The sequence below is a fragment of the Apostichopus japonicus genome, chromosome 18, assembly GCF_037975245.1.
Source record: "Apostichopus japonicus isolate 1M-3 chromosome 18, ASM3797524v1, whole genome shotgun sequence".
NCBI lineage: Eukaryota > Metazoa > Echinodermata > Holothuroidea > Aspidochirotida > Stichopodidae > Apostichopus > Apostichopus japonicus.
Genome location: NC_092578.1, coordinates 2,212,976 through 2,228,821, shown reverse-complemented (window position 1 = coordinate 2,228,821; position 15,846 = coordinate 2,212,976). Strand labels below are relative to the sequence as shown.

General features: G+C 36.2%; 1 protein-coding gene across 6 annotated transcripts in view; it reads right to left on the bottom strand.

Annotated features, from left to right (window-relative positions):
• The window catches only part of LOC139959125 (rho GTPase-activating protein 23-like), a 54,636-nt gene that overhangs the window by 19,275 nt on the left and 19,515 nt on the right, over window positions 1–15,846 (bottom strand). For 3 of the 6 annotated variants that reach the window (XM_071956717.1, XM_071956719.1, XM_071956718.1), the window contains 5 exons: window positions 11,490–11,655; window positions 7,558–7,732; window positions 5,453–6,854; window positions 4,809–4,971; window positions 4,061–4,186 (listed from right to left, as the gene is read on the bottom strand). In XM_071956717.1, coding sequence (XP_071812818.1) covers window positions 4,061–4,186; window positions 4,809–4,971; window positions 5,453–6,854; window positions 7,558–7,732; window positions 11,490–11,646 — 2,023 coding nt within the window. In that variant the 5' untranslated portion in view covers window positions 11,647–11,655. The remainder of the gene's footprint in view (window positions 1–4,060; window positions 4,187–4,808; window positions 4,972–5,452; window positions 6,855–7,557; window positions 7,733–11,489; window positions 11,656–15,846) is intronic. The other 3 variants (XM_071956722.1, XM_071956723.1, XM_071956721.1) reach the window with 2 other exon arrangements.

Sequence of the window (15,846 nt, the reverse complement as noted above, 5' to 3'; positions counted from 1 at the left end):
ACACATTTCCTGGTATTTTTTAAATATTCAATACACTAGACTCTCTGACCACCAGTTGGTCCTTTAGCACCAAGGTATTGCTGTGTGGGTTAAAGATTTATTTAAAGAGAAGGAATGAGCATAAAAGATGTAACTATTATCCACATATTATCCACATTGCCTCCAATTCAGAATGTCTCTTTCTGATATATTAGTATTTCGATTTATCTCACAACTACTCTTTGTTACTCTCCTTCTCCACATACGAGTGTTTCCTCCCTTCCACCCCCCCCCCCCCCGCTTCTTTCACCTTCAACACCCCATATCAACCTTATGGTATCATCTCTGAAAAAGACGATATATATATAGCAGCAGAAGACTTGACAAACCAGACAATTAATATTTTTACAGTAACAATGCTTTATTCCCCTCTGCCCATATTTAGAGCTTTCCTCTGTAAAAAAAATACTTTATGACACAAATATTGTGCTAGCAACTATCTATGTAATCAGATAAGCAGTACATAACTGATGTCAATATTGTAGAACTATAACCTTGACATTTTTTAACTACAGTCTACTGTTTTTTTTTTAGTTTTCCCACAACCCCCCATTCCTATCCCCTCCCGCCACTTTAATTAAAGTGGCACTGAATTCTACAAAATGCCATTCTCTTAAACTAGTTACTGGGATTCACTATCAGACCATCTTTCTGCCTAACTGTACCTAAACTCCTTTAAGTTTGCCTAAATACTTCTGATTATCTAAACATGTGGTAGGTAGGCAGTATTTTTTTCCTATCCTTTTCCCAGTGATCTTTTAATTGATAAAATTCCTGGATGGCGGTTACCATGGGTCACCTATAAACACCCCAAGGGATGATGATGGGACTCAAATCAAGGTACTTGAGTAAGACTAAGGGGCCAGTAGTCCTAATTATACCTACATCTGACCCATGAAATAAACCCTCCCTCCCACTAGGACTTTTCCAAAATAGAGCAAAATATTCACTTCTATTTCTCCAGTAATGAACAAGAATTGACAAATCTAGCCTAAAAAGAAGAAAAGTCATCCTGGATACATGAAATGAACAATGAAGTATTATTTAAAACTTAGGATTTCAGAAAATTGTAAATAATTTGAGGGAATTTTCACAGAAGTCTTTTTTTGTAACAGAAGTGAGAGAGGCACCAGAAACAAGACTTTATAAAGCAAGGCATACCATATCTCTGTGATCATTTTGAAATTGAATAGAACCACAATTAAAACATGGAATGACTTGTGATCAAGATATGTGTGAGTCATTCAAAGCAGGTTATTGTATGTGAATTCAATGACTGAGCGCAAAATGTCTGTTGTATTTTATTTGAAAATTCATTCCTTTCATTCTCAGAAGTTTATTGTTATGAATCTATGAGATCATCGGCAGCTACCAAAGTAAACATTCCAAAACTTATCACAATGGAAAGGAGACATCAAGAAAAGAATATTATAGAAAGAAAATAAAGCTATTGAAGAAAATTTGCCATGATGACATGATTGACATCAAACACCACACACTGAGTTGCACCTCCTTGCGAGTACAAAATTCATCCTATGAAAAGATATATTAATTAAAAAAGTAGTTTTTGGAGCAAAATTGGCAAGATACTGAAAGCACTCCTTAGCAAGAACTTAAAAGTGGGAAACTATCTACTGTCTGTCTATCAGGACTACTGCCAGTAGACTATTTCGTTGTATCTACTGCCAGTACACTATTTCGTTGTATCTACTGCCAGTAGACTATTTGGCTGTATCTACTGCCAGTAGACTATTTCGTTGTATCTACTGCCAGTAGACTATTTCCTTGTATCTACTGCCAGTAAACTATTTCTTGAATAATTATCTCTCCATCCCTTGTCTACTCATCCTCTTACATCTTTCTCTTTGTCGTCACCCTGCTCATTAAAACCTGTCTGCATTCTGTGTGTGTATTTGTCCCTTCTGTTACTGTAACTTGTCATTCAGCCTCTGAAGAAGATCCTGCTAGGATGGAAACGTCAGGCCCTCTTACTTTTACACATTCTCTTACACAGGCTCTTTAGTGGATAATCAGTTTGCTAACAGTTTATTTATTTTGATCTTTAATAATTAATCAGCTAATTAAGAAACAGATTCGACAAGAGAAACTTGTCTTTCAAGCTTCATGTTTGATAAACATACAAACAATAATATTTTTACTATTAAGAACCACTACATTTCCTTACACAAATAAGTTATCATCAGTAACGAATGAGCCAAGAAACACCTCCCATATAATATCAGACAATTGCCAATTTAATTATTTTGACCTAAAATAAGAACGATTTGGGGGAGTTAGGTTTTCGCTTTGCACCGTGTGAAAACTACAGAGTGAAAGCAGACATTTGTCTATTTTTTTCCTCTCACAGTAGTTCTTTATATAGTGTAATAGAAACCTAGGTATCATTTAATCTTTTCCTGTTGACACATACTATGGTAGTCAAGGGTGAAACTATTAAATCACAAAATTTCAAACTTTTGACTACAATTTTATTATTTAAATTTAAATAAAGTGTAAAACCTTCCCAGGGAAGCCATAAAATATCCAAGCAAAATACAGCAACGACGAAAACGACGTCTGCATGGGTTCATGCCAAACCTAACTCTTAACAAAATGAAAGAAAAACAACTAAAGTATGAAAATGAGGATGAACTGTGACCTATTTTGGGTCTGAAAAGATCTGGAAGAAGAATAGATTGGTCCAGACAGTCTGAAATATGAGATAAGAATACCAAGGTTCTATTTTTACTTCATTCTTAATGTTTTCAATATGTCTTGACAGTTTTTGGGCCTATCATCCTGACAATAAAGTTAGTCAAATTACCAAACAGTTTTCATTTCATGGGTGGGTCTTACCATTTCACATAATGTTGAAACTTGCCTTATAATTATTTCATTTTCATCCCATGTTTCATCGTGATTATTCAACCGTATCGCTATTCTATTGAGTTTATCTCATACATATGAGGAACAGGGTATACATTTCATGTGGTGTGTTGTATGCATACAGCTATATGATCAGAGTTATCAAATAAACATAGTCACACTGTCTACACAGGAACTTTTCATGTTAAAGTTTTCCAGCTTGATTAGATGTTTAGACCACATTTTATGAATTAATGAAGTAGTAAAAGAGAGCTACCATGAAATAAGCATGACAAAATAATATACTTTGCTATGCCAGCATAATTATGATATACAGTAGTAACCACCACAATAAACAGCCACCACAACCAAAGCAACTAGCCCCATAACCAATGTATAAAGTATTGAAACAAAAGATAAAGGCATCATAACATATCTATTTGGAAAGAAAATAATGCTATTTTCTTTAGAATTTTTTGCTGAATGTCAATTCCATTGTTCTACTGCTTAGGAAACTTTAAGGAATCTATCACACATTAATTTAGTGGACACATTCCCTATGATGAGCCTCAGAACTTGTCTACAGCTCTTTATATAGTAAGCTGTACTTAAAACAACAACCTTTTAGTTAATATTCCAATCGAGTTCTGTCCTTTATTCTAGCTCTTTATAATTAATTTAAGAGTAAAAGGATGTATTTTTTCCGTGTCCTATCCAATACCAGTCATTTCTGTAAATATTCAACGTTATTGATCAATCTTCTTTTTTTCCCTCTACAATACTGCCATCGAGTCGTAGCTTAATAGCAATACCGACAAAAGAATCTAAAAGATTTATCGTTTGGATCCAAAATAATTTTCACCTTCACAACAGTGATGTTACTACTCCATACTCACTTGAAAGCAATAGAATTATTTAGAACAAAGGGCTTGATAATTTTATTATCCAAATTATCAAGAAATAAAAAAAGCGAAGATTGAACATAGAATCCCTGAGCACAGTTTTTCCATTGTTATGTGAGACAAAACTGCAAATCAGTCCCAAGAACTGCATATTTATGACATGATTTGCATATATATTAATGGCATTTTGATACAGAAATGAATATTGATGAAGGCTACTATCGCAGTATGCAGCAGGCCACCACCTGTTCTACCTGTAGTAGTAATAAAGGCAAGTGCCTCATCGGAGAAGACACCCCCAAGGGGTCGACGTGACCTCTTAGTTTTGAGATGTGAGGAGGAAGCCATAAGTTTTAACATCTCCATGTCAGAGGATAACGCTAAATAGATAAAATGAAATATGCAAATCATGGACAGAAGCCATTTGGTGAAATATAATTATCCCAAAGTCATCACGAAAAAAAAAATACAAACAATTTCTTCAAGTGAGCGTAAAGCGCATTGCATTGTAGGTATTAAATGCACATGAAAATGTTTTCGTAAAAAAAAATGGAATTTGAAATTTATGATATTATGAGAGCTCAAATGAACAAGATTTTAGACAATCTTTTGTTTTTTAGCGATATATCTTCTCACTGTCCTTTTTCTTCCTTCGTCCCATTTATATTTTTCAGTACTCTTATTTTCATTTCTGTCCAAGTACTGAACTAATTCATCAGTCCCATCTATCTATTAAAGTTGTTTTTTTCTCTATTTTTGTCTGAATCTGCCTCTAAAAATGATCTTGTTAGAATTGAAAATGTCAGGCCGTTGAACTTTATACAAGACGTAAGACATCAACAAAAGGGGAAATAGGTATTGACCTTTCTCTCTGACCCCTACAGTGGTATCTACCAAAGATGAATGTATATTTGGTATGGCAGAGTTCATGATACGTCCAAACGGTCTCATCTTTTGTAAAGTTAAAAAAGATTTCAAGCTAGAAATAACCGGACCATTTACCTGCTGCTTTGTCGGCGGTTCCTTTGCTCTCTGGACTCGGACTTGTCGGGTGACTCGGACTTGTAGGGTCTGAATCCTTCCGGCTTCTCATTCTCGGTCTTGGCGGCCTCAACAGTTGCGTTTCTTGTTCCCTCTCTGCATAGATAGTATGCTGGTGGATCGACTGGGGTAAGACCACAAAAGAAATATGAAACATTGGAATTTGAGAACGTGATAATATTTTTCTATCACCGAAAAGCAACTATATAAAGTAAAATATCTTATCAGGTGGTGACTTAACAAATGCAATAGGGATCTTGATACCAAAGGCAAATTTCATAGAAGCATCTGAAATGGCAACCACAATTGAATACAAAAGTAAATCAACATCATATTAGTGAGGATTTATCTACTCAATTGTGACTTGACACATGAAAACCAATAAATCCTAGATTATACCTGGACAAGTCAGAACTGGAGATTGTCTACAAATGAAAAATATCCTGATAATTAAGTTTCCGACGCCTTAGTGTATGTATTCAAATGTATTATTGTATACTTAGTACATTTTCTTTAATAATAATAATAAGATTCGATTATTGAGGAAGAAATAAATGTCCAAAACAGATACTCTTTAGATGTGACGATACCTCTCGTTTCATTACCTGATTCCTGGCATTCTTCCTGTGATAATTACGATCATAACTGCGACTTCTCTGTTTCCTATCTAAGAAAGTTTTCTCTTTCTTCTTATCTCGTTCCAGACTTCTCTCTCTGACCCTGCCCCTGCTGCTGCTTCTCACCGGGGCCGGGGGAGCTTCCTTCGATGACCCAGCTTTCTTGTTATGGTCCTTAATATCGATGGTAGCGGTCGTCTGGAAGAGAAACTTTTTAATTCGGCCGTCGGTGTCGTCGTGCTTTGTCTTGTGTGCTTCCCCCGATCTGGGAGTAGTCAGACTAGCTAAATCGAGATTATGGAACGGTTTTAACTTTTCTGCACGCTGCACAGCGATGGGATCAGAGTACTTCCTGTTGGCGCTGTGCACTGGTGGCACATCTGCAGAATTATCCGGCAAGACTTTTTTGTCTCTCGACTTTGAGAGTTTGACGCTGGGTTGACTGGCGTCCACTATCATACTGGGATTGGACTGGTCGATACCACTAGTACTGTGTGAATACATTTGTGCATGTTCCCTGTAAAACGGATCTTTCACCCTGATCCTAACCTGTCCATCGTTTGAGTTAGAAATGTTGATTACGTTAGAGTTGGTGGATAATCTCTCTGGAGTTACACTGCCACTCTGTGGTGACCGACCTTGTTGTAACCTCGTGGGGACGCTTGTAGTACGAATATCGCCTCTTTCCTCTGTGATATGAGATGTTTCCACTTTGACTAAGACTGGTTTATTAGGCAGCACATTCACACACTGTCTATACTTTCCAACTGGTGAAGATGTGGATACATCTACAGGGTTGCTATCACACTGTAACTGTGCACCGTGTGGTGCTCTACCCGGGGAACCCTTGGACCCAGGACTACCCAAAACACCTGTCAGACGAAAAGGTCTTTGCGGATAGACATGTTTGCTTGTCTGTGTGTCTGACGGCAAATCACTTTTACTCGGCCTCGTGTCTTTAGAATCGATAACAGTTGATCTTAAACCACCTTGGCTAAAGTCTAGCTTCCTTGAAGGTGATCCAGTTTTTAAACCCTGAATTTCAATGGTACCATCCTTTGGTAATATCACCAGGTGTTCAGAATTATTCCCATCAGTCCTATCAGGTACACTAACTAGATATTTTGGCACGCTAGAATCGCTTTTAATTGGCAACTGAATTTCTGTTCTCTCAACATTTCCATGTGCAGATTTTTCTGGGCTACCACCGACGATGAGAATATCGTCATCGGAGAGAAATTCACTCTCTAATGTGGGTGATGCCATTTCTGATGCAGGGGTGTCGTAACTCTCTGACTTCTCTCGTGGTGATCGGAGCGAGGAACTAGGGTACGCCACTTGTAGTATGTCATCTGACTTGGGAACAACTTCCAACACCACACTGGTGTTTCTGTAAAATGTTAAGGAAAAAGAAAAAAAATTACATAACACTGCCTGAAGGATTATCAAGAGTTGTATTAACTTACTCCAAATTTATTCTCAAAGTTTACTATGCCTGTACTTCTGTCAGACGAAAAGTTTTTTGCTTGTCTGTGCGTCTGATGGCAAATCGGTTTTACTCGTCCTCGTGTCTTTAGAATCCATAACAGCATATCTTAAATCACCTTGGCAAAGTCTACCTTCCTTGAAGGTGATCCAGTTTTGTACTTGTTCTCCTAGCATCTTGTACTCTCGCTTAGAGCCTCGTCTGAGTACTCATACCATGGAACATTCTTAAGTATGTACACATATACTCATGCCATTTTTGTACTGGTACTACAAGGCTGGTAACATTTGCTACAAGTGTAAAGTAAATCTTAGAAACATTTACAAATGAGGTCCATCAGAGAAGTTTCAAATCCAAATATTGAAGCTTACACAAGCTCACACTATATTAACCGTCAAAGTATGGTCAAGCAGTAACTTTTTTTAAATTACCAATTTGATATTTAGGGCTTCTTGGCTTGATAACCATGTCTTGCACACATCTTAAAATTGAAAGTGCTGGATCACTTCAGCTATACTCAACAAGACAGAAATTATCCATTTTTAGAGGAGGGGTGGGGGGGGGGTGGGATGTTAACATCACAAAATAGCTTTCAAAGAAAACAAACCTTGACTGTATGGTATCTACCACCGTTTGGTATTTCTTGCCGGAGATATTTTCCCCATCAACTGATACAATTCGATCCCCAGCATTCAGACCTGCTTTGTCAGCTGGACTTCCCTCTCTCACTTGTTTGACAAAGATGGTGTCCATTGGCTCCAACTCCCTTTTTATGTGTGATGCTAAGGAATGTAATACAAGAATAAAATCAGAACTTAAGCAAAAAAATTAACACGATCCATTTTTAAAGGCGCTTTAAACAAGAAACTTCACCATAAACATTAAAACCAACAAGATTCCAATGGGTAAATCACACTAGAAAAACAGTTGTACTGTAAGCCTTGAGGATGGTAGATTTATAGGAAGAGGTACACCCAAGTGGTTCAGTGGGGGCACAGTACTAAAAATGTTACCAACTGTTGTAGGCTAGGTAGACTAAGTGCATTGGTAGAATAACGACAGGTAAGAGAGGAGTGACGTAAATCATGTAATCACAGGCTGACTAACTCAGGTGATGTCAAAGCTTCCATACATTTTGGTCATGAGTTCAGTGTTTGGTCTCCTAGTTGACAGCTAACAGATAGGTTGTTGCTAAAGGTTTACTTTTAAAGGGACACAGTGGTGTTCAAACTGTTAATTTTGTTGTTTGCCAGTGTAAACTTTCTTGATGTGTGCATAGTCTCATCCTGAGAAATATTGAGAGAGCATAAGCAGAAATGATTTAATAAGTATTGAACTTCTGTGTTCTCCTTTTCCACGCAATAAAGGTAAAATGAGATAATTAGCACATAAACATGTAAATATCACTTGTATATGCACACACTAGTCTCTGTACCATTATAATTTTATAAAAGGTTTTCATTTGCTGGAAATAAATAAATGAATGACAAAAAAACATAAATAAATGACTAAATGAAACTAAGCACTCCTTAAATGGGAAGATGTTATGAGATGAAGCCAGACTGAACAGATGAATATGACAATAAGCATTGCAAAATCACACAAGAGTGGAACCTGCAAGGGAGCACTGTAAACTAATAACATTTCCTTTATACTATTACTGAGCCTTCCAAACTGAGCTGAACAACTTAACCAGAACACAGACAATTTTGAAGAGCTCCATTTTTTTTACAACAGCCAGCAACAAGAGGAAAAAGAGAATATATTTCAATCTATAATTCTATCCTCACAACCACTGTATCCTGTATCTCTTGACCATGAGAACACACAAATTTTTGAAAAGTATTAACCAGACGTTATATGAGTGAGCGATGTACTCTGGGCACCAGATATTAAGTAAATATTTGAAACAAGTAACAATACAGTCACATTCTCAGGAGGAACTAATAGGCACATGTTAGTACCTGGTATACTTTTATATTTTCCTTCCTATCTTCCTGTTTTTCTCCTTTTTCTTTTGATATGGCCCAAAGAAAAAAAGTAATGTTTTTTCCATATTCTGTTGTACTTGAGCAGGATTTGAATACAGTACCTAAACATGTATCTCATCAGATGACAAAATTTAGTGCACACAAATTAAATGCAGTTTCTTCTTCCTGAAAAGTTTGTGTGCACATTGAACACAGCAGATGGGGAAAACAGTGAGAAGTTTACTCAAAGGCCACAGTTTGGGACATGTATCAGTTGGGTAATAATTTGAGCTTTCATTTGTTATTATACATGTATTAGAACATGCACATGGGGGGTAGGGGGTGGGAGGGACATGCTATGAGGATATGACTAATCCACTAATCCATGTTTGGGGTATGCATTGCGATAGGTGTAACATGAGACGGTGTACTGAGTGAAGGAGGGGGGTGGGGAGGGAAGATGGGATTACATAGAATTACATATGTCTTGCGCATGAATGCTTTGATGTATCAGCCTTCTATGAAAGTTAAGAGAGGAGTGCTGAAAATTGTATGTAATCTTTATGTAAATATATATGTGTGGCAATTTGGTAAATAGGCACATTTTACTGGCATGAATAAAGCAGCTGCTTGATGGTACAGTAGGTAAAAGATAACCATAATGCAAAACCAATACATACAGAAGTCATCTGTACTGCAAATCATTTCAATTATACTGCAAATAGTTATAATTCCAATGCATCTTTTGATGAGGATTTTAACGATTCAATTTAGCCCATTATGACATCTTTGTTGAAGATTGCAAACTGTGACAGTTTTCAGTCAGGAGAGTTTTTTACCTATCTTATATTCTTAATTTAGGAACAAAAAAAAAGAAGAAATAAACAATAATAATGATCATAAATATAAAGAAACAAAATATTCTGAATTGCAATGAGCCTCTTTAAGCATCTCTATAGACAAGGGAAGTTATTTGTCATCACAATCTAGGAAATCACAGACAGAGAAGAGATATGAGATGATGCAGAGGCTAGACAGAAATGATAAGGATGTTAACTTGAACTTGATTTCATCCCTCAACCTTCTAATGTCAAGGAAAGTTGAAGAACATGTGATGTTTCTTTGCAAAGTCAAAACTGAAACATACCAAGCAACCAATATACCAATTGATGAGTTGCTCTGTTGTGTTATAAGCAAGAATGTATGGCAATGGTACCACTTAAATTTGCACCAATTTTACACCAATTCAAATGATCATTTCATCACTCTACGGATATAAGATTACAGGCGTATTATATTTGGAGGTTATCGTAGATTTTAGATGAAACAGAGTTAGTGTATCACAGCATCTTCTGATTAATTACGACTACTAAAATCTAATGAGAGTAGGAAAAGTAACCTACAGTACTGCTCAAATGCAATCGGCAAACTTTGAAATATGGATGTGAGGTACTAAGAGTAAACATTACATCCCTCCAAATTTTTACAGTTCATTTTAAAAGTTAAAATAATAACTCAAACAGGTAAACAAACACAAACTAACTAAACCAAGCAAACAAGCACACATGCAAACAAGCAAACACAAGAATGTTACCAGTTAATAGGCTATGGTAGATAGGTGTGCATAGGCTAAGGAGACAGGTAAGAGAGGGGTGTAGAAAATAAACAGTGCACAAAGACGGTTGTTTTGTTTTACGTCTGAAGGAAATATTACCAGTATTAAGTAGTTCAAATAGTGGGCAAGTATTAAGAGTAGGGGTTGCACAGTAGACTTTAATTGATTCAAATCAATATTATTAAACTGTCCAAAGCATGCTCGTCAGTGAAAGAAATTACAGTTAATCTGTTACTTAAAGCTTTACTGGATTTGGTATAAATTAGGAATGACAATACTTGGCAGATCGGTGTGCATATATGTATAGGAGATAAGTACTCTGAGAGGAATGAAGTATATATTTGTTTTGATTTGGATGTTAGTACTATTTTATTGCTTTATCACCTTCAACAAACATTCTTTTGCTTTGCTGGCATATACAGTATGTTACATTAGATACGTGATTACACCAATACGAACTGGCATGGAAAGTAGTACCTTATTAACATAGTAAATAAAGATCACACATGCATCGGTCACCGTTCCTTCCGATATGTATGCAGTATTCAAGAAACTTACATTTCGTAACTAAGTAAACCAGTCCATGCATAAGTTATGAGGAGACTGCATGCGGTATACAGGAACAACGATGGCAAGAGAGATGTGTTAGATTTTCAAAACCTAGCTCAGAATGATAACATGGCAAATGTCCCTTGTAATGTTACAGTGAGTATAAATGAGAGCAACGACCAATGGAAGATAAGGTAAGAGTGAGATGAGGCAAAACATGAGCGTTAAACAATCACTGACAAGGCGTTAGCAGGAAGCACAGAGCTTTAACTAAAAGAGGTTCCAATATAACAAGGAAGATGTGAGTGTAAGAGTATATATACTACAGAGATTAATTAGCGAGATGCTGTCTGTATATATACACATGTATATATACGTATAGGTTCACATGCCGTCCAATCTTACCATCACTTTTCATAAGTTCTTCCTCTGCTCTCACATGTTCTGCAATGGCAGCCTCAGGAGGATACACAATGAACTGCCTTAGGGTGAAACCAAACCCCTGCTGGCTACGATCAAGAGTAACCCTCCGAGGCCCCTCCCAGCCTTTGGAGGATTCCATAGCAACCACCTGGAATACAGAAAATACAACCTTTGATAACCAACTAACCAACCAACTGCACACCTTTTTTGCCTTCACACAGTAGAGAAATTTAACTTCTGAGCTTTAGTGTAATGCCACCAATATCAACTGACTCAGATTCTCTCTCTCCTTGTAAACTACATTTCTGATGTCATGATATCCTGCTCTTGGACCTACAAGACATTAAACATGAAATAAACATGTACAAGAGGGCTCAAGAGATCAGATGATATCCCTGGAATGCTGTACTACCTAGATTAAATTTATGATAAATCAAAAGATCACACCCATAAACGATGGTTCTGATTATTAAGTTCCATCTTTTTATTAACAGAGACCAACATTTTTTGGGAAGTCCTTTCTTTCAGTTCTTTTTTTTGGAACAAGCTTTGACAGTCTTCAATTCTTCATTTGTTTCAAAGAAACCTAATAAATTTACTTCGTCCAAGCGTTGAATTCCCAAGCAAGCTTTGTTTTTAAATAAAACAATATGTGTGAGAATTACTAACATGCTATTCCGGACGACTTTTAATTCAAAGAAAAGTAAACTTCAAGGTGAATAGGGTGGTATGATTGCCCAAGCAAGGGTTAAGTTTACATTTCTCATTACTCACCACAAAAGAAAACAAAACAAGTACAAAGGTAAGTTCCCTTGTACAGTACATTTTCAATGATACGATGATAAGCAAACACTACAGATAGTCTTATATGTTGGCTCAGTACTCGAAAAGTCAAAGCAGTTTTGCTGTAATGCATGTAAGTGCATACTACATGACAGGGTATAAACTTTGTCACTCATCATAATGAGCACCGATTAAATCCAAACAGACAGCCGACAAATCAATTTCTTATAACTGTGTTCTTGGCTATGAGTACATTTCATCATCCATTGAAATGTAAAAACTTCTATAGAAATTCCAAACAAAAACAGGGAACTTTGAAGCAAAGAATGGTTGTATTTCAGCCAAAAATTTATAGTTAGATTACTCAACCAATAAAAGGAAAACAGGAAAGTTTGAGCTTAAAACTGTTGATTTAATGGACTTATTTGGAACGATTTAGACAACACAATGGGAAATGAAAGCTGACTGGCCAACGAATAGATTCTTTGATAAATTTATTGTATAAGTTATATAGATTGTCATATATGTGATTTGCCTTTGAAATACTTCAAAGCCAACAGGTTTTGTCTTCTTCCGCATTTAATTTGTGAATTTTCAAATAGACATCAAAAGAGCTAGAAGAATGAACGATTGTATGTAATGGAACATAATAGGATATATCAGGACTATGAATATTCACGAGTGACAGCTCCACATCAACATTAAAATTCACTACTAACTCTACCCTCGATATTCAGTCCATCTATATTTAAACCTTTGATGCCACTAAAACAGTTGAAACTTGTTTGGGTGAAAGTTCCTTTATAAAAGACAACTTCGATAATTAAGTTACCACTTGACAATAGCTTTTATTACAGTATACAGTATATTAAAGTTTAAAATAGTCTACGAGATCAGGAACTGAGACCTAATCAAAACAGTTTTAAATATTTACAATGTAAAATGAGTTGATTTATGGGAGGTTACATGTATATACTTGTCTTTTACTCCCATTGTCCTTGGAGGAGGAGAGGGGGTGGGGATGGGGTGGGAGTTGAGGATAGTGGGGATGCATGTAAGCTGGTCTGTACCATACAGCACATCAGTGATACAGACTTGGGTGGGAGAAGAAAGACATCAATTTATTGCGACATGTCAGGATACAATATGAAACATTAGCTGGTTTAGCTTTAAATTACCAACATTGGACAAGTGTCTACAAAGAGTCCATGAATAACTACAACAAGAAATAATTAATGAAATGTGTTTAACTATGTCAGTAACTTTCTACTGAAAGAATAGCAAAACAACAACAAAATAATTCACTTTGGAATATTTGCAACTCATAAAGAACAATGATATAGAACTAAAATAGGGCAAAAAAAACATAGGTTTAGTTCTGTTTCCACTTCTTTACACATTCACATCAGAAAGTTTTCAGAGGTTAGCAATAACTCCTCTACTCACAGGGTTTCCTTTTCTGCTGAGCAGTTTGAATTTAGGACTTATTTTGACGTTCAAAAGCAAAACACATGTGATTGACTCTAACCTTTAAAATTGCACACATCATTCACATCTGTTCCACACCACAACTTCAATATCTTGGGCTTCGTTTTCTTCAACTTGCCTTCATTTTCTTTTTCTAACCTCCAGGCAAATATAAGCTTCCCTTGTGAATAGTACAACAATACCTATGCATGCTCATTCAATTTCCTCTGTAATATTGGTAATTATGACCAAGTTTGCCAGTTTTGCCCCCAAAGGATCACCTTTGTAATTTCTGCAAGAATGGATAATTTTGATTCATTCCAATATTATTTTATAAATTCTGAACAAATAGCTTAGAGGACTGGCCGGCAACTTGATCCACAATTACCTGCACCAGTACAAGGAAAGATAAACAAGTGTGTGTCTGGAAAGGAATGCTTACAAACTTGAGTTGAGATATACAGGTGAATGAGTGATGGCTACAGACAAGCACTGTTGCATTGTATGATCCTTGAGGCTAATGGGTGCATCCTCTTAAGAGATAGAACTCATCCCATTCACACCGATCATCCAAAACGTGATATTAATGATTTGTTGTTTAGTGGATAGATATTACTGATCATAATCATGCCTATGGGTCAACTGTACAGAGAAAACATGTACGATTGCAGTGTAGACTATTTCCAGCAGAAAGCTTGTTTTGTAGGCAAGAGTAACAAGTGCATATATATGTCGAATGAAGACAGGCGATAGAGCTACTGTTGACAAATTCATGTGTTGGCTGATGTGTCTGTGGCTAAGTGTAAAGTACAAATCTGTGATAGTTGATCAATGAACGGATGATGAGTTCAGGTTTACAGTTGTCTTACTTCCAGTGTTTACTGGTGATAAAGTTATGACATACCACCCCTGTGGTACGCAAGCTTGGTGTTTATTTGGATAGACTATGTTACTATGGTTTTAAAGCAAATTTATTACACATACGTTAGTCTACAGTGTATCATATCAGACAAGTGGGTCTACTTCGTTAATATCTTGATAAGTCTGCAAAAAACTTACATGTATCGCAGTAATTTCCGGTAGGCTTGATTACGCAAATTCTTTACTAACTGGTGCAATTAACTTCTACCTAATTATCTAGGCTCACAGTCATTTAGTCAAAATCACAAAGTTAGTATTCTGAATGGGAGATTCAGAAGAAGGAACCGGGAGTATGAACATTTTCAAACTGACGGTCAAAGAAATCTAAGAGTTTGCTTGTTGATGATCGTTGGTACCATGGAGGGGGGGGGGGCTGGCGGAAGAAAGAAGGTAAGGGGAAATGTTGGTGCCCAATGACAGAAATCTCTATTGTATTCTACTTTTGCATATGCTTTTAAGCCATTTATTTGTGAATAATGCATACCTTTGACTGGGTGACGAGTTCAACCCTTTCTTTAATGATATAAAAGTACAATAGTTGCAATGTTCTGATGACTCAGTTTGGGCGGGAGGGGAATAGCTCACTGTATTTACTATATAAAGCAACCTGTCGTTAACACAATAGATTTGAAACAAATCTTTGGATTAGGAAGATTATTTATCACATTACAAGTAATAATGGTCATTAACTTTGGTTTGTTCTCAGTACATACATGAATTTGAAGCACTTGTTTAATATCTACTGCACATTTGTGTCTGCAGGTAGTTTACAATATTATGCTGAGTAATGCTAGACCAAGTATTTATTCAATGGGCACACCCGTCAACCCACAGAAAGGAAACATGGTTTTCACACACATACCAAACATAAACATTTTCAAGATGGATCTGCATAACCATGTTCAATTTCAACTAATGTTCAGTGGTGTACTCTATGCTAAAGTTTTAACCGTTTGCTTTACAATATCAGCCATCGACAAAACTAATAGAAATATGAAGGCCATGTGTTGCACTAAAATTATACTAGTGAATATAATTTACAATGTGAGCATGCCACTGAATTAATGATTACATTACATAATACTTACAGTCAAATAATTTAATGTGACATTATACATAAAGTTGATTATTGTAACATTAACAGATACATATATTATCTAACATATTC